Source organism: Miscanthus floridulus, chromosome 19 (assembly GCF_019320115.1).
Source record: "Miscanthus floridulus cultivar M001 chromosome 19, ASM1932011v1, whole genome shotgun sequence".
Taxonomy (NCBI): domain Eukaryota; kingdom Viridiplantae; phylum Streptophyta; class Magnoliopsida; order Poales; family Poaceae; genus Miscanthus; species Miscanthus floridulus.
This window is the reverse complement of record NC_089598.1, coordinates 77,169,909-77,188,617: the sequence shown is the minus strand read 5'-3', so window position 1 is coordinate 77,188,617 and position 18,709 is coordinate 77,169,909. Positions and strand designations below refer to the sequence as shown.

The window sequence follows — 18,709 nt, the reverse complement described above, 5'->3', positions numbered from 1 at the left end:
TTCCACATCACTGTTGGGCAGAAATGGAATTAATGTATAGAACCTCAATAATCCTGAAAACATAGAACTGCTCCTCAGAATTAAATTCTCCCATTGGTTCGAATTTAAGTAGAAGACAATCAACTTCATTTCAGCAAAAACATGAAAATACATTTCTCTAGTTTAAGAGCATTCCTTGATCTTTATCTTTTCTCTGAAAAATTAGTCACTTTGATGCAAAATTCATCAGAGATTTAATCTTTAAACATAGAACTCATAGAATTATAATATTGTTATCATCAACGTTGGTCAGAAAATAACAACACCATAATTTAATTTTAACTACCAACCGACTATTCCTCCAATTAAAATTTTCCCGTTGGTTCCAATTTTAACTAGAGGATCAACTTTTCATCATTTACTGAATAAATATAACTGCTCTTCAAATTAGAAGATAATAAACCTTTAACTTTGCAGCGGAAACATGACGAAATTTCTTTTCCTACTTTTCAGAAGCATTTTTCTGTACTTTTCTACTCTTTGAAAATTCTAATACGTTGGTGCAAAAATTATCAGAGATTTTAAATCATTCTTTGAATGAAATCATCAAAATTTGCTTCTGAAAAATAATAAAACAATTCTTAATCATCACTATGCATTCTGGCCCGGTCCAGCACTGTGTAGCCCGGAGCTCAGCAGCAGCAGTGCGCGCGGCCCAGCTGCTCACGCGCGCGGCCCAGATGCTACAGCAGCGCGCAGCCCGCAAGCAGCAGCAGCGCGTGGCCCACCACTATGCGTGCGCCTTCCTCCCCGCACCCAAGCCGCAACTTGGGACTGGGCCGGGAAAGCTCAATCCTGCCTGGGCTGAAAGGTGGCCCGAGCGCTCGTAGCCGTTGATTGGCATCTGACAGCCGAGCGCGTGCTTTGGCAAAACAAAACGGCGCCGCGGCCAATCCCCTGAAACCCTAACTTCATTTCTTTGCTCCCCTTCTCTCTCGCGCGTCTCTCGAGTGAGCAGCGCAACGCACTCGAGCGACATCAAGTCGCGCCGGAGGAGAAGACGAAGACGGCACCACCGTGGGCCCTCTTGCCAGCGAGCATGCTCCCCATCGGGAGTGCGCGCCGCCGTCAAGCGGCTCTGTGTTGGCCCCCTGTACCCGTACCCGCACGGATGCATCTCGACGACGAACACTGGCGCGGTCCGGTCTTTCACGCATGACGGCGGAGATGGCAGCGGTGAGGTAAGCCACCGACCTTGCTTTTCTCTTTCCCCTTCTGCGTTTCTGCTTGTTTGGATCTTGCTTCTCTTCTCGGTTTTGACCGATTTGGGGATGGGGATTGGATCTAGGGTTAGGGTTTCGGTTCCTATTCTTCTTCCCCAAGTTTGAGTCACTGTTTTAGGGTTCGGATCAAGTGGTCTTGAGACCGAGCCCCTTCCATCTTCACCCAGTTAGGGTTAGGGTTAGGGAAAACCCTAGTCTGTGTGCTCAGATCCAAAAGGATCTAATCCGTTCTTTTCTTTTCTTTTCTTTTGATTCTCTTCCCCCGCGTCAGCAAGCTAGTGGTGGATGCTCCATCCCGTGTGAGGCGGTAGTGACGGCGGTGGGGAAACCCTGGTAAGACTTCCCCGGACCGTCCAATTTCTTTAGGGTTAGGGTTCTTTAGGAGGGTAATCCGAATCCCCTTCTTTCTTTTTCTTTCTATCACCCAATTAGGGTTTAGGGTTCGATGAACCCTGTGTATTTCTTTTCTTTCGATCTAAACCGGATCTAACTCATCTCCTTCTACACTGCTACCCCTGACACAATCCACACACTAGATCGATGGCTCTGATACCAATGTTAAATACTTTGGACCATCTAGGTGTAGATCAGAGGGTGATATCTTTACTAATTGAATCAAATAGACCTAGAGCTTGCTTTGGGGAAAGGAGACAGAGAGAGAGAGATGTAGGAGCATCTGACCGTCGGAGGGGTTGGAGGAGCTCCCTGCGGATCCAGCCATCACAGGTTCGCCGGTGAAGATCTGCGCACGGGCAGCGACGGTTGGTGTAGCGGTGGAGACCGGTGGTGGTGGCAAAAGCAGTGGCGCTTCCCGCCGCTGGCAGTGCCTCCCTCGTGATTGGACTAGGGTTAGACGGTGGGGTTGTGGCGGCGGCTGTGAACCTCGTTATCAGAGCCGTTTTGCCACACCTCCTCTTTATAGGCACTGTGCGACGGGGCCCACTAGCCACTAGATGGCTGGACGTCCCCGATCAGGACGCGGTCAAGGGGTCCGTCTCGACCGTTGGGTCAAGACGGATGAGATCAATTCTAACAAAACCATCCCCCGCTCGTTCACTACTCACACACCCACTATCCCAAAAGAGAAAAACAAATAAGCTAGATAAAAAAATAGTGGCAAAAAAAACTAGACAGGAGAAATAGAGAACCAAAAATAAATAGGCTGAATTATCGAAAAATAAAAGCTAATCGGCCATAGAAAACCAAACTCTAGAAGCTAAATGAGCCTTGGACTGAAGGTAAACAGGGGAACCAGACTCCAAAAGCCATGGGTCGTGACTCAGGATTAGCACGTCGGCCAACTTGCTGCTCTTGTGTGGTGCTAGCACTCCGCAACGCGCACGTGTGGCTACCGGTCCAGTGCACGCCCGTCGCTACCCGTTCGAGCGCATGTGCGCGGAGGAAGATCACCGGCGAACAGGGGGTGGCGCCCCACCTCCTCCACATTATTCTGAGCTTTAGGCAATTTAGGAAAATATAGATATTTAGAAAAAATAAATAAAGATTTTTTTTAGGAAAAGGAATTTAGAATTTGTTCGGAAAAGAGAGAGTTTGTTTTAGAAAAGAAGAATCTAAACCTATAAGAACTCCTTGCTAGATTGATTGGTGTGCAAGTTTATTATAAACTATAAATATATGGGTGTTGTAATTATTTCAACTCAAGAAGGAAACAGAGTCTTGCTCTTTCAGCAATTCTCCTCTCTCTCTCTCTCTCTCCAGCGCCGCTACCACCCCTCTCCCATGCCTGCACGCTGCTCGCCGCATGCCACCGTCCCTCTGTGCACGCCTGCCTCCGCCGCCAACACCACCGCCCACCCCCCTAGACACTGCCCTAGGATCATCACAGTATACCTAATTTATATACTCTAACAATGCTAATCCTTACTAAATGTTCAATCTCTTCATGCAAGATGTCCACATGATTCCCAACTAAATGCCTCACTAACTTGCAATCTTTAATCTATCAGTGTGCAAGTCATCTATATATGCTATTTGTTTCATCATCCTATCATTCTATAATGTGTTCTAATATTCTTTTGGCTTTTCTTCCATTGTCTTACCATTGTTTACTTAGATCTGATGCAATAAATAACATGCAAGTGAAGCTCATATACACACACATTACCCAGGGTACCATGTAGTAATGGTATATATATTACAAATTTATTTCTAAGAAAATCCCACGCCAACGCATGGGATATTCTTGTAGTAACATTAAATAGAGAACAAATTCTTCCAAGCGTTACTTTTCATAATACCCTCAGGTCACTCCCTATTATGTTCCCATATGTGACCTGGACACACGACCTATGCTCATATGGGTTAGAACTGTGCACTTCACGCATTTAGCAAAGGCTCAGAGTTTGATTTTATAAATGTATTGGAATAGATGATACCGTCGAATAAATCTTGGACCCAAAAACTATTTAGATGATCACTCAATAAGTTACATATTTTGTCGCACGTACGGATATGCTTGCTAGTAGGCAATAAAACAAATGGCCATAAATAAGTAAATTCTAAATAATTCTAAATAACTCTAAATAAATTACCAACAAATAGATAATATTTTTAAGAAAAAGTACTACTCCCATTGACTCCGTTCGCTGGTCTGAAACTTGGCTGAAAAACATTGTTGCGGCTGAATTGTTGTGAGAGAAAAACACTGTTCTGGCTGAAAAAAGAACCCGAACAAGCCAAATATGGGGTAAGCCGAACAGGGTCTTTATTCCAAATTATAAGACGTTTTGATTATTCGAAATTATAAGACGTTTTGATTTTAAATTTTGCTATGCACTTACACTATTTCTAAATACATAATAAACGTCACGTATCTACAAAAGATGAAACGCCTTTTAATTTGGAATAAAGTGAGTAGTTTCATATTTTCTAGTTAAAATAAACTAGTTATTAATTCTTATAAATTAAACTGGATTTTTATTATTTGTAGAAAACAAAAACCAGACAAGAAATTACTTTGTACATATATTCCGGTAATCTGCTGCCGATGCATTGAATAGTGTGGTGACGCTGTTAGCCGTCAGCGATACGTAGAATAATATATCGAAGGGCAGGTAACCCGTTACTGCTCTATATACTCCTATACTGCGGCTGGGATCTTTGCTCGATCTTAAGTCTTAGCCTCTCTACACTATATAACTTTATCTAAAAATTTATGAAGGCTCTATAGGGGTTCCACTGTTCCGTATAGGTAGAGGGGGTTTGAGGCCCCCTGCCCCACCGTTGGATCCACCCCTGGGCTAGATCCACGTATTAGAGTGAGCCAGGCAAAAAAAGTAAAGGGATTACGTTAAAGGGAACCAGACGAGCACGGACAGATCCAGGCGTACATATCGCCGCATGCATCTCGTGTTGGAGCAGGTTGATTTCTTTTCTGATCTGCGAATCCCACTGCCGCCACCCGCCACCCGCCACCCGCCACCCGCCACCGCCACTGGTTTTTGGCCGTTCCGCCGGGCAAACTCGCCACCAAATGCCTCCCGAGGGTGGCGATGCTAGCATCTCTTTGTATCTTTCCTGTTGTTTGGCGACGCAGTTCCAGCGCACGTCACCCTAATTGTTTTCTTATGTTGCGACGCGCGTGGAGACTAGCGCTTGCTGAATCTGCAATCGGCTGGTGGCTCCTCCCCCCCATGTTCCACGCCGCCTCGGCTGCAAAGGATCATAAACAAATATGTTTGTTTTTTATACAATCTAGGAGCAGGAATACATAAGACGACTCCGTGAGAAGATCGTGAATCTGATCGGTGTGTACTACGACGTTGCCCTGCTCGTCTGGTCAGCCACACAGCAAGCCACCGCAAGTCGTCGCGGTACTCAAGTGAGATCGGGATCGGGTCGGGGATTCGGGATCAGGTGAGGGCGATCGAGGACCGCCCGCGCGGGCCGCGGCTGCGGGCATGGACGAAGATGCGGCAATCGAGGGCGGGCAGCTCGCGCCTCTTCTCGGAAGCCGAAGCGCAAGCGCGAGCACCACGGGCTCGCCGTCGCCGGACGCGTCCCTGCTCCGCCGCCTCTACACCGGCCACGCCCTCGCCCGATGGGGCGCCAGGTGCGTTCACTCCGTAGTCAGTTACGTACCTTTCATTCCGGCCTCCTCGGGTTTTCAGATCAGCGCCTCTCTTTTTTTCCTTCTTTTTTTTCTCTCTCTCTATTTTCAGCTTTCGACAATCTAACCAATATAATATTTACAGTCTCCTTGTTGCTACTATGGATTATAAACCACGCATATCTGGGTACATAATAAATAATACTAGTAATACTCAACTAATAGTCAGATTATCTTTTCGTTTTCCGGTGGCAAATTAAGGATGTGGGAGTTCTCAGTTGGGCTGTACATGATCCGCATCTGGCCAGGCTCGCTGCTCTTCACGGCGATTTACGGCGTCGTCGAGTCGTCCTCCGTCGCCGTGTTTGGTCCCATAGTTGGGACACTGGTCGATAAGCTCACGTACCTTCAGGTAAGCCATCATTCGCCATGTTCACCAAACTACAACTCCTTGCGTTTAAAATTATATATGGACATGATCTGTTTTCTCATAGCATCTCTAGTGTGTCGAATAATCGAACCATCGGCGCAAAGAATCAAACTGTGAACACTGCAGGCATAAAAACCGTGGATGTCAGAATGAAAATCGACTATAGCAGACGAGTCGAACCGAGCAAGTTAAGAAACTATTTCTTGCGTGAGAACGGACAGCCGCATGAGAGAGCGGAGAGAGAGGGGAGAGAGGAAATATTTTATTAGCTATGGGGCCTACACACACTAGAGGAGGGCACCGTAAAACCCAAATCGATGTCTGCTCCCTTGTATGGGGCCTACACACACTAGAGGAGGGCACCGTAAAACCCAAATCGATGTTTGATCCCTTGGTTCAGTGCCTACGCTAGAGCTGCCCAAATGGACTTAGCGGCTTAGTCTGTCATGCATTCGACCACTCAACCACAATTCACTCCAAACTCATGCACTTTAATACTTAGTCATTCAAACACTTAGCCACACAGTCACTCAGCCACCTATTCAGTCAGCCACTTGGCACTCAACCTCTCATGCACCCAGATACTCAGCCACTCAGACACTCAGCCACTTAGCCATTGAGGCACTCGGTCACTCGACACTTGTCCACTTGGCACTCAACCACTCGTGCACTTTAACAGTTAGCCATTGAGCCACTCGGTCACTCAGCCACTTCGCCCGTTAGGCACTCGGACACTCCACGCTAAATCATTTGGCACTCGATCACTCAATTAGTCAAGCACTCAGTCACTCAGCCACTCCTCACTTAGTCACTTGTCACTCAGTCACTAAGCCAATTTTCACTCGGCGATCACTCAGTCGTCAGTCACTAGGCCATTCGTCACTCAATGAGTCAGGCACCCAACCAATCGGCCACTCAGTCAACTTGGTCACATAGTCACTCACTCAACACTCCACACTGAATCACTCAGCCACTTAGTCTCTCAACCATGTGACTAAGCTCAGTCAATCAGTCACTTGACTCCTTAGTTACACGGCTACTTTAACACTCAGTCAGGCACTCGGCCACTCCATCATCTTCCCTTGAGCTTTGGCATTCGGTCAGGCACTCAGCCTGTTTGAACTGCTTAAAAGCGGATTCTCGGTGGCGAAACGCAACATTTGCACCAAACACTATGATTTTCTTCACCGCCTCTGGCCACGGACCGCGGGTTTGAACTTCGGTGCTGATTTTCGATACCGCAGCTCTTCCACTGCGGATGGTAATACCGCACCGCGCGGTGGAAGCAAGCCGAGCCAAACAAGGTCATTATATCCACACGTTCTGTTGTAAATTAATCCATGTCACAACACAAAATTCTGTCAATAAGCTATGTAATTGCACAACCAACAATAATAGCAAAGTGGCCTGAGCTAACTGTGTGGTTCTACCATATGTTATCCTTGTAGTGCTTTTCTCCAGAGTCTAGGGATCAATAAAGCCGAATCACAAACAATAGGATTTGTGGTATAAGATTTTTGTTTTCTTAGAACGTAACTAGGCACATGTTTCATCGAGAGAGAAGAAATAGAGTTTTGCAAGAGGTAGGGCAGCAGCGCCCCACAACAGCACTCGGATTAATTTACAAAAACAGTTTGAGCGACACAACGATAATCAGTCACTTTCTATGATACAGCTTGTATATCCCTCCTAGCAAGCAATTAACCAAAGAAAAAATTGCAGGTCCTTGGCCTATGGCTTCTAGTCCAAAGCCTGTCCTTTATCGTCGCCGGAGCCTCAGTAACCGCCCTGCTCGTTTACGACGACCTGAAAGCCACAAGCTTCCCTGTTTTCATGGCGCTGGTCATCGTGACCAACGTGTCAGGTGCGCTAGCAGCGCTCTCAACACTCGCCGGAACCATACTTATCGAGAGAGAATGGTATGATAATAGTATCTAACTAGCTTCTTAATTATATATCTGTCCTGAATCCTGATGACCCACTGATCCAGCACAAACCTTTGAGTTCATCGAGTTGCATTGCCGCAGGGTGGTGGTCATCTCGAGCAGGCACCCTCCTGCAGTGCTGACGGGGATCAACTCGGTGGTCCGGCGGATCGACCTGAGCTGCAAGCTGCTGGCTCCTGTCTTCTCCGGCCTTGTCATCAGCTTTGTGTCCGCGCAGGCCTCCGCGGCAGCTCTGGCGTTGTGGAACGTCGCCTCCGTGGGGCTGGAGTACTGGCTCTTCGTCTCTGTGTACAATGGCGTGCCTGCGCTCGCTGAGAGCAGCCGGCTGATGAGAACAGCTGATGCAACCGAGGCCATGTTGTTGTCGTCGTCGTCGTCATCGGAGAACGTGGCACCGACGGAGAATGCGCTAGATTGGAGGGTTAGGATGACGGAGCAGCTATCCATCATACCATGCTGGGAGTCATGGGTGGTGTACCTGAGGCAGGACGTGGCGCTCCCAGGCGTCGCTCTCGCCTTCCTCTACTTCACCGTCCTGAGGTAACCTACCTAGCTGCAAGCTGCTTAAATTCTGTCTGATCAACGCAAAGAGTAACGAAATGCTGTCTGTGTTGGTTGTGCAGCTTTGGCACGCTGATGACGGCGACCCTGGACTGGAAAGGCATACCTGCGTACGTCATCAGTTTGGCAAGGGGTTTCAGCGCCATCGTCGGCATCGGCGCAACGCTGCTGTACCCTGTGGTGCACTCATGGGTGTCCACTCTACGAACAGGGCTATGGTCCATTTGGATGCAGGTACTAGTATGCAATAATGCACAGCGCGACATACAAACTAAGCATCAGGTTTCAGTGAATTTAATTGCTGCTGAATCTTGCTCTACGGCCAGTGGTGCTGCCTGCTGGTGTGCGTGGCCTCCATCTGGTCGGCCAGCGCCGTGGCGTCGGCGTGGATGCTGATGGCCGGCGTCGCCGCGTCGCGCCTAGGGCTGTGGATGTTCGACCTCGCCGTGATGCAGCTGATGCAGGACGGCGTGCCTGATCACGAGCGGTGCGTCGTGGGTGGGGTGCAGAACTCGCTGCAGTCCGTGTTCGACCTGCTCACCTATGTCATGGGCATCATCATCTCCGATCCCAGGGTGAGTGCCACTGCCATGAGCGACTACTAGCTAGATGTTGTTGCTCCTACTTGGCATGTACAGTACTTACTTGATATACAACAAGGTAACGAAGAAGGTGACGGTCGATCGTGCACACTTAATTTGAACAGGATTTCAGCGAGCTGATCGTGTTGTCCTTCTTCCTGGTGACCTGCGCTGCAGCCATATACACGCTGCACGTCTACCGCGTGCGCAAGCACCTCTTCCACTTCGACAAGATCCTTGCCAAGATCAGCTGGTGAGCAACATGGCACCATATGTTTTTTGATGAAAACATGGCACCATATGTCGAGTAGAGTACCTTATACCTTACCAATTATACCGATTGATGAGTTCCTCTCTCTCCACTTGCACTTGTTCTTATCCCCGGGCCCTGACTGCTGTCCGATGCAGGAACAAAGTTTCATGAATTCATTATGTGACGCGATTGGCAAAGCAGATATTTCCTTGGCTACTGTAAATTGCTGATTCGACACTGGGTTTGAAACAACCAGAATGGAGTATACTGGCTGCTCTTGTAAGCAGTTGTGCTTTTTTATCCTCTTCCGGTGTGCAGAAAATTGTGTAAACTAGGAACATTTTATCAACTGTAGGTGAACTGGAATTTCCTAAAACAAGCGTTGAGAATGAAGGATTTTAATCCACAGGTGGTGTGATTGTATCAGGGTTTTTGTGGAAATGTGAGCTTTAAAGTTATAATGAGAAAATGGGCCCATACTTCCAAACCAGAAATGTCTTAGGCAAGATGATCCTATCACCGATCTTGTTCAACATTTTTGTGGATAAACTATCATCTTATCTAGAGCTAAGGAGGAAGGCCAAATAAAATAAGTCATTCCAAACCTGTGGAAAATAGCTTGTCAATTTTGCAATATGCAGATCACAAGATTTTTTTATGGATCATGGTATTGAACGGCCAAAGAATATGAAGTTGCTTCTTCGCACTTTTGAACAATGATGAGATCTAAAAATTAAGTTTCATAAAAGTTAACTCACTACTGGAAAACCGAGATTTGCCTAGTGTTTAATGGTTTGCCTAGTGCCAATCGTCGGACACTAGGCAAAGAGCTTGCTTGCCGAGTGTTAGATCCGGGTGCACTTGGCAAAATAAAGGCACTAGGCAAAATAACGATTTGCCGAGTGTCGACACTAGGCAAAGAAATCCACTCGGTAAATGACCATTTTGCCTAGTGTCAATACTAGGCATACCATCACACTCGGCAAAGGCTGCCGGAGGGCAACCGTCGTTACCATTTTGCCGAGTGTCTTCCGTTAACACTCGGCAAAATTAGAACTTTGCCTAATGTCTCCGGACGACACTAGGCAAACTGGCCAGTTTGCCTAGTGTCTTACAGAGACATTAGGCAAAATATTTTTTCTTTTTTTGATTTTAGCTTCTAATTTTTTCCTACTATACCTTGACCAACATGTTGAAAGTTGGCACAATTTTATGAAATTTTGCTATATTTCTTTAGTTTATTCGACAAATGCAAATTTGAACTGCAAGTGTGTCGAATAATGGCAATTCATGAATGCAAAAATGATATTCATGTTAGTAAGTGTTAGTTGAGGCCGTATCCAGAAACAGACCAAAAATTTCACAGATCTTTATGTCGAGACATGACCACGAACTTGCGAGCAAATAGTTTTTAAATTCTATTAAATGAAAACGAAGTCTGAAATTCATGAAACTTGTCGACAAGTCAAGATATCGCATGCGGGTGCCATGATAAAAATTTAAAAAGATTTCGAGCACATCGTCACGTATAGGGTTTCTAAGCATCATACGTGACGATGTGCTCGAAATCTTTTTAAATTTTTATCATGGCACCCGCATGCGATATCTTGACTTGTCGACAAGTTTCATGAATTTCAGACTCCGTTTCCATTTAATAGAATTTAAAAACTATTTGCTCGCAAGTTCGTGGTCATGTCTCGACGTGAAGATGTGTGAAATTTTTGATCTATTTCTGGATACGGCCTCAACTAACACTTACTAACATAAATATTATTTTTGCATTCATGAATTGCCATTATTCGACACACTTGCAGTTCAAATTTGCATTTGTCGAAAAAATTCAAAGAAATTAAATAAACTAAAGAAATATAGCAAAATTTCATAAAATTGTGCCAACTTTCAACATGTAGTCTCATTTTATGTAGGGAGGCTCGATAAAAAGTTTGAAGACCAAAATTGAAAAAAATAAATAAGTTTGCCTAGTGTGCCAGCTAGACACTAGGCAAACTGGCCTCTTTGCCTAGTGTCTCATGGAAGACACTAGGCAAACTTATTTTTTATAGTGTTTGCCTAGTGTTGGGTTATCGACACTCGGCGACGAACTCCAGATAATTTCTGTTTTATTCATTGCTTATTGATTTTTACATACCTTTGCCTTTTACCTAGACAAGCCGGAAAAGGTTTCCCGAAGGAACCACCGTCCACGTAACCTAGATTTTTCCCTACCATTGGATCTCGGTTTCGATGGACCAGATCTGCTCAATCGTACCCGTGGAGCTTCTGCCCGAAACAACCAGCCACGTCACCCAATTTGTTCTCCTCCGTCAGCTCTTCCATCCAACGGCCCAGATCGCTTGGAGCTGATTTCGCTGGGAGCGTCTTCTCGCGCTTCTCCTTGGCTTCTCCCGCTTCTCCTCTGCTTTCCCGCTTCTCTTTTAAATCCATAGAACCAAATATATACCCTAGCTTCCGCTTCCCCATACAGCTTCTCGCCCCCTCCTCTCTCTCCTCTTCATGCTCTCTCGCTCTCCCCGACTCTCTCCGACGCGGGCGCGGACAGGACGGCGGCGTGAGCGGGAGGCATCGGCGGCGTCCTCCCCCCCCCCACCCCCTCCACCTCAGCATTCCCTCGTCTACCTCTTACCTCAGTTTCTCCCTCCCCTTCCCCCCTCTCTCTCTCCCCTTCCCGGTCGAGACGGCGGTAGGCGCGGTGGTGGCCGTGGCGCGGCGGCGCCCCCTGTGGGTTCTCGGCCGGCGTGGGTGGTGCCTGGCGGCCCCTTCCCTCTCCCTCATCCTCTGCGCGGGCTCCTCAACGCCTTCTCCCGCCGATGAACCTGTGCTCGTCTAGTTGCCGAAACCCTAGCTACCTCTATGCGTGCTGCAGATTGGTCACATGCTTATTACTTCTGATCTGCTTCTGTCTTTGTTTTCGGGATTGATTTCAGCTGCCTTCCTTGTTGTCGTTCTTAGGGTTCGTCTATGATTGTACAGGTACAAAGGGAGGGAGTCCAGCGTCTTCAAGACAACATGTACAGATTTGTTAATTACTGTGATTTCGATTTGGTAAGCAGTTTCGATAAGGTTGTTACAGCATCTTGGTTGACCATGAACACTAATTAGCTTTGAGGTGTTCTGGACAGACCTAAAAGCCATTGGTATCTGGTAGATTAATTTGCACAGCAATTACCACAAAAAAAGGGCATGCTCTTGTCTTAGTTGCACAATCAGTTGGCCTCCTTTTCCTTTCCTTTCCATCTTACAATAAGTTCAGTGCATCTTACAATCAGTTAAACGTGTTTACCAAATGCTCAACGTTAGGCTTTCGATTAGTTTAGTTTACCATATGACAACTGAGCCATGCGCTAGGAATAGCTGCCGTAAACAATTATTAAGAATTATTTCCTATGTAATTTGTATCCGTGAATCCTCATCTTGTACTTAGAAATTTTGAAGCCATACATTTTAGATGCATTCATCTATTGCGCAATACAAATCTTCCTTTAGATTTCCTTCGGATTTCTGATAGGTTCCTCAAAGAGGTGTATTTTCCAAATTGTATTGTTGGCATGAACAGGTTTTGTATTCATACATTGCATACTATAGGTTTTCCTTCGCATTTTAGCTACGCTGCTCAAATAGGTGTACTTTTTCCTCTTGGGTTTTTTTTTGTGTTGACTTCCTCTAAATCAGATTTTGTATTATTGGTGCCAACAGACTACGTGTATATATAATGGTTCCTTCTATCCATGCCACCGCATATAGTTCAAAAATATTTGAATCGAAGTACATTTCACACTAAAGTAGATTTGTATTATTTAGTGGTGGAGCTACATGTACGCCATAAAGGGCCATGGCCCTACTTAGGAATTGATTTTTTTTCAGCATGGTACATGATGATAGTTACCAAGTATGGAAATTGCCATGTCAGACAAAAAACCCTCTTCAGTTCTCTTCCTGCTGTTACATTGCAGAAAAAAGAGGTTACACATTCCTGTAGTGGAAATGAGTTTTGCATCCTCATTAGTTGTTTCCCATTATGATTGTTTTTCCCCTGTTGGATGACCAGCTCACCAGCAGGACCAGGAAAATTTCGCAGACAACTCTTTGGTGACAACGCAGTCAACAAAAATGTAACTCCATACAACTTCTGTTTTTTGCTCCCCACTTATCCCACCATATTGAAACCCACCAAATTAATTTACCTCTTTTCTGCAGGAAACCATTGTACATACTCCGAATGAGATCGGTCCAGTCTGTTGGTCGCAAAACAATCTCATATTGCTTGGTCTTTATTTTCGGTCTCTTGATCATAAATATGTTCTTTTGGCCTATCCTCATCGGTACATATCATCTGTAATATATGCATAGCCATGCTTGAACCTACTGACATGCTATTTTCTTAAGTATATTCAAGATCGTTCTTGCACGGGGGCGAGGCCCGCCACTATAGTTTTACAAATCCAAGCTCTAAATGCTCAAAGACATAGTCCGCATATCAGCTTTTTTGTGCGATCGATTTGCAGAGTGCAGATCATCTTCTACGTGTGCATATGCCATACGTCTTACAATCATTAGTTCAAGCCACTGTAACCTCGAAATAACTCTCTTTTACCTTCCTCTATGCATCGTTTTAGAAAGGTAAACTTGAACGATTGAAACTCTTCTATTCCTATTTTTGTCTAATATGTCATATGTGCAGGGTGATATTATTTGCCCCTTAATGGAAGGAACGGTGCCCATGCCTGCTTAGTGGTGCACATCTTCCAGACCCAAGAGAGTATGCCTACTACATATCCAACCCTTTAGGTAATAAACCACACCCTTGTATATTCATGACCTATTTGTCAGTATTTTATTTTCTCCTCAATCCGTTATCACAGCCTCTATTTCCCTGCTGCGATATACGTGTTCGATTGCAGCAAACTCAAGGATCAACGCCACCGGGGCAAGGGCCGAGTGCCGCTGCTGCCTGCAGTGGTCCTCACAATGGTAAAGGCAGTTGGGCTTCCTAGCAAGGCAATTATTACTTGCTGAAACTGCAAATATCAGGGTACTTCAATTTTGAATGCATTTCTGAGCTAAGGCTATGTATTAGCTTCGTCTGAACTATAGCTATGCACTTTGCTATCTGAAATATGACATTGCTTTTCCTTAGTATCAACTCTGCAGCCAATTTCCATTTGGATGGGTAATTCCGTTTTCTGTTAACTGCTCAGGTTTAGTTCACTTAGATTTCTCCCTTCATGATGGTACATGATTCCAGCCTGTTGCTTTCAACTTGGTAACATTTTCATAGTACCCTAATATTTTGAGTTCAGATTAGATTTGTGAGATAGATTCACTAATAGTCTAATACAGTTACCTTCGCAGGCTTAGTAGTGTTCTGCCATTCGGCTCATCAGTCGAAGCAATGCCTGCAGCTTAATACAATCAGGTGCAACAACTATGTTTACTGGTCAAGATCCTTACTCAGTTTTCATTTACGGTTCTATGGATAAAAATAATAATGGCTACACAATTTTTAAGACATGTTTCATATTGGGCTTTGAAATTGAGTCCTCCTTTTAACCATAAAAGTGTTTCTATGTTAAACCAACATTTTTTTCCCAAAATAATAGTCCTTCCAATATTATATCACAAAAGTCCTTTTCAGGACTATTACAAAATGATCAACATCATATAATTTCCAATAAATACCTAAATTGACAAGATAATACCATTTCATTTGATTTTGTATTTGGATTACCTACGAGATTGAATGCACTAGCTGCTTGTGTTTTTAGAGTTTTGTTGCTATCAATCTAATTGTGATCTGCATACCCATTGTAAGTCTCTGTGATAAGGGAAAAAAAAGGATCAGCCTCTCAATCCACAGACTGATTAAGGATCAACCTCTCAGTCCACAAACTGATTGAAGCTGCCATCTGAGGCGTTTTGTTTTTTCACATTTGAATTATTGATTTTTTTTGTACCGAAGTGCCTGTTCTGTTTACTTTCTCATGCAGTCTTTAGAGTGAGTGCAGTATGTTCCGTATTTTTACCTTCTCCTTACTCGACACATATCTACATCTGTTTTTTTTTCTGATCCAGTGTGCTCCTTGTTTCATCCCTGGTGGTTAGGTTTGGTGTTTTCTTTCCAAATTGAAGGGGGAATTGGTAGCGTGCCCAGTGCCCTGAATCCACAGGTGAGCAGCAAAGCTCTAAAATGCTTCTTATTTTTATGGATACTGCAATAACAAGTACAATGTGTATCATGCCATTCCATTGTAGTGACCATTACTGGCTTTTCCATATTCGCACGACAGGCGAATATCCATGCTTGATATTCCAACGAATAAATAAGATCGTAACAACAGCTATGGGGCGGACCATGCCAGCTAGCCAAGTCTTGCCACTTCCTCAAGCAGCTACTCCTGTGAGTACCAATATATTACTTATTATGTTCCAACCTGACATAGGGCACACTAGAAAAAATATGCAATCTCAAACATACAATATGGTGTTGGTGGTGACGGCGGTTGTTGTTGTGGTGTGGTGGTGGCAGTTGTGGTGTTCGGGTGGTGGTGGTGTTGGTGGCAGTGTATTGATATGTATGTTCTTGACGGTCATCGTGCCGTTTGTTTTCTTGCAGGGTTTGGAAACCTCTGCGTGCAGGGGAGGTTCTGCCAAAAATTTTTATTGACGGTATCCTTTTCATTTTTTTCAGCGTCAATCGGGCGTGGCATCGAATCAAATTGGAGGGTCGCCGGCTTCACAGATTGGAGCGTCGCCGGCACCACAGCTTGAGCCGAATCAAGTGGAAGGGTCGCCGGCTTCACAGATTGGAGCGTCGCCGGCACCACAGCTTGAGCCGAATCAAGTGGAAGGGTCGCCTGGAGCATCAAACCACGGGCCTCTTCACCCTTGACAATCGTCGTGATCAGCTTATTGTGAACTTTGTTAAGAAATTTGGTTGTGCACTTATGAACTTGTGGCACATTTGGACTTTTGGTATGAACATGTGATATATGTGAACATGTGGTTCTTATTTATGGTTCATGTGATATATTTGTGGTGTTTGAATATGATTTATATTTGTGTCGCAAATGGAATAATCAAAAAAAAATTCAGCTTCTGGTTACTTTGCCTAGTGTCAGGGGTCTGACACTAGGCAAAGGGGCCACACGTGGCACACCTAGGAACAGGCTTTGCCTAGTGTCAGGAAACTGACACTAGGCAAAGTAGGCAGTTTACCTAGTATCGGAGGCCTGACACTAGGCAAAGCTTGGCATATTTACCTAGTGTAGGCGGCCTGACACTAGGCAAAGCTTGACATATTTGCCTAGTGTCGGACGCCTGGCACTAGGCAAACCTTGCATACTTTGTCGAGTGTCAGACCTCCGACACTAGGCAAAACGTCCGTTACGATTTCCACCGTCAGTGGAATACTTTTGCCGAGTGGTGTCCTTGACACTAGGCAAACACTTTGCCGAGTGTCCGAGGTTTGACACTCGGCAAAGTGCTCTTTGCCTAGTCCGCCTCTGCCGACCTTTGTTTGCCTAGTGTGACACTAGGCAAACTGTTTGCCTAGTGTTTCTGGGCCTTTGCCTAGTGCCTGCGGCACTAGGCAAATCCCGCGATTCTAGTAGTGACTATTCTGCTTTGGCCAATGAAGGAGTATGATGACCAATAATCTACTCCCCGACGATTGCTGAACTATGCTCCTGTACTTTGCAAAAGAAAAACAAACTCATGGGATTTGGGGGTATGCTATTATTTCACCGCTGAATGTGTGATATCTATTATGGTTGACATTTCACTTACCTATGGTGTTTAGTGATGCCTCTGAAACTTCCTATGTCATAGGGCTTCTAGCCAAAGCTGCTTTAATTGGATGATTCAATTCAAGTCAAACCATCATCAAGTGTGCAAATGGTAAACATTAGTTGTTGATCCAAGCTCATTTCCATGGCCAGGCTTTTGGATCTCTTCTTTGATCCAGGGATCGAGTTTGAAAAACCGGTGTCCCAACGTTTCAAGTGCTCGATGAGTCCCTTCCCCTCTCCCCCTGGAGCCATTTTTCTTAGTGGCCAGTTTTTGCCGCTATGTGGTTCATCTCAATGAGGAGTCTGTGGGTCTCCTTCTCCGATCTCGTCTCGGTGGAACGGCAAAAGATTTTCATGTGATGCACCTCTCTGGGTTTGGGTGGATGTATTGTCTCCATCTCTTGCAAAGTTGTGGGTTCCATGGTGTCGGGTTCATAAACCCGGGGTCCCTCATGGACCGGCTTCCCAATAAAGGCTCGGCCCAGCAGGCAATGCTGCAAACAAACGTGCAACTCATGGGCCAGCCCAAGTACCTAAACGATAGGCTAGAAGGGCGATCCAATCACCGACCGGAAGGCTTGGCCGAGGAGGAATGGCGCCCGTTTTTTACTCTGGCCCACCTCTCCGACCGGAGCACTCGCTTCGGTTTCTAGTCCGTCTCCGAGTGGCCTCTCCGACCGGAAGGCCTGGCCAAAACACCGCTTCCGACTCCAATCTGCGTCTCCGACTAGGGATGCGCCAAACCCCAGCTCACTGCTCTTCTCCGACTGGCGCGATCAGAGCCAAAGCAGTGTTGTAGGCGCCGACATTTTTCCCTACAGTATTGTGGGCGCCATTAACTCCCATACGGTAAGGATCCCCCACATGTCTCTGGGCATCGACAGTGTTGTGGGCGCTGGCATTTACCGTACCAGGTGAACATGGTAAAACCCTTGCATGCCTCCAGGTATCAACAGTGTGGCAGGCGCTGACGTCTGCCATACCCGAAGAAGACAACACAACCTCCCACATGCATATGACATTTGACAGTATTGTGGGTGCCTACCATCATCCTGTACCCACTGGCGTGGAGAAGGCTTAGTAGCATGCGTACTCTCTCCCTCTCACTTGTAAGGCCACCCCCTTTATGTATAAAAGGGGATGCGCTCTCTCCCAACAGGTAGATTCATTCGATCGATCAGTTCACTAGTCCACAACAACAGAGCCTCCAGGTCCAAACCACGAGCACACGCTCAAACACTTAGCGCATAGCGAGGCTCCCATCACGCTCGGCTCCTCTGACCAGAGTCCGACCGGACCTCTTGTACCCCCATCTTTCTTCTTCTCATTTGTAACCCCACTGCAAACTTCGAGCACCTGGGCTTAGGAATAAAGTCACCGACCGACTCAAACTGGACGTAGGGCATGTTGCCTGAACCAGTATAAACCCTATGTTATTGAGTGCTAGGCCACCTCCGATCACAACGTACGACAAAACTACAAATATTTACGTGTTGGTCACTTTCTGCACCGACAGTTGGCACCGTCTGTGGGGAAGACGGTGTACACTCAATACTTTTTGGTCATTGGATGGCCTATTTTTCCACCACCCTCGCCATGGTGGGCTCAAGCGATACGACTCGCTTTGGCTCACTAGAGTTTCCCGCACTCCCACCTGTTGGGATGTGGGTTCCACCCATCTTCGAGCCGTCCCAGGCCTAGCTCTTCGGAAGCCCAGACTTCATCGCCGACTGGCTTGGCGTACTACACCTCCACGAGGAGGCACTCATTCCAGTGCTCATCGGAGGGGCACCCTCCATCGG

At 46.0% G+C, this 18,709-nt stretch overlaps 1 protein-coding gene and 2 long non-coding RNA genes across 3 annotated transcripts; all 3 read left to right on the top strand.

Annotated features, from left to right (window-relative positions):
* Window positions 1–4,721: 4,721 nt before the first annotated feature.
* LOC136528442 (solute carrier family 40 member 1-like) lies at window positions 4,722–9,528 on the top strand. The gene is made up of 8 exons (XM_066521402.1): window positions 4,722–5,334; window positions 5,593–5,743; window positions 7,484–7,680; window positions 7,789–8,247; window positions 8,331–8,502; window positions 8,595–8,843; window positions 8,975–9,102; window positions 9,258–9,528. Exons 1-8 carry the CDS (start codon window positions 5,183–5,185, stop codon window positions 9,271–9,273), a joined length of 1,524 nt encoding a protein of 507 aa, XP_066377499.1. The 5' UTR covers window positions 4,722–5,182; the 3' UTR covers window positions 9,274–9,528.
* Window positions 9,529–12,011: 2,483 nt separating this feature from the next.
* Window positions 12,012–13,440, top strand: LOC136525224 (uncharacterized). The gene is made up of 3 exons (XR_010776457.1): window positions 12,012–12,165; window positions 13,169–13,232; window positions 13,318–13,440. It is a non-coding gene; the product is annotated as an uncharacterized lncRNA (long non-coding RNA).
* A 545-nt stretch (window positions 13,441–13,985) lies between these two features.
* Window positions 13,986–15,312, top strand: LOC136526874 (uncharacterized). Its single transcript, XR_010776612.1, has 4 exons — window positions 13,986–14,152; window positions 14,319–14,383; window positions 14,473–14,536; window positions 15,223–15,312. It is a non-coding gene; the product is annotated as an uncharacterized lncRNA (long non-coding RNA).
* The last annotated feature ends 3,397 nt before the right edge of the window (window positions 15,313–18,709 follow it).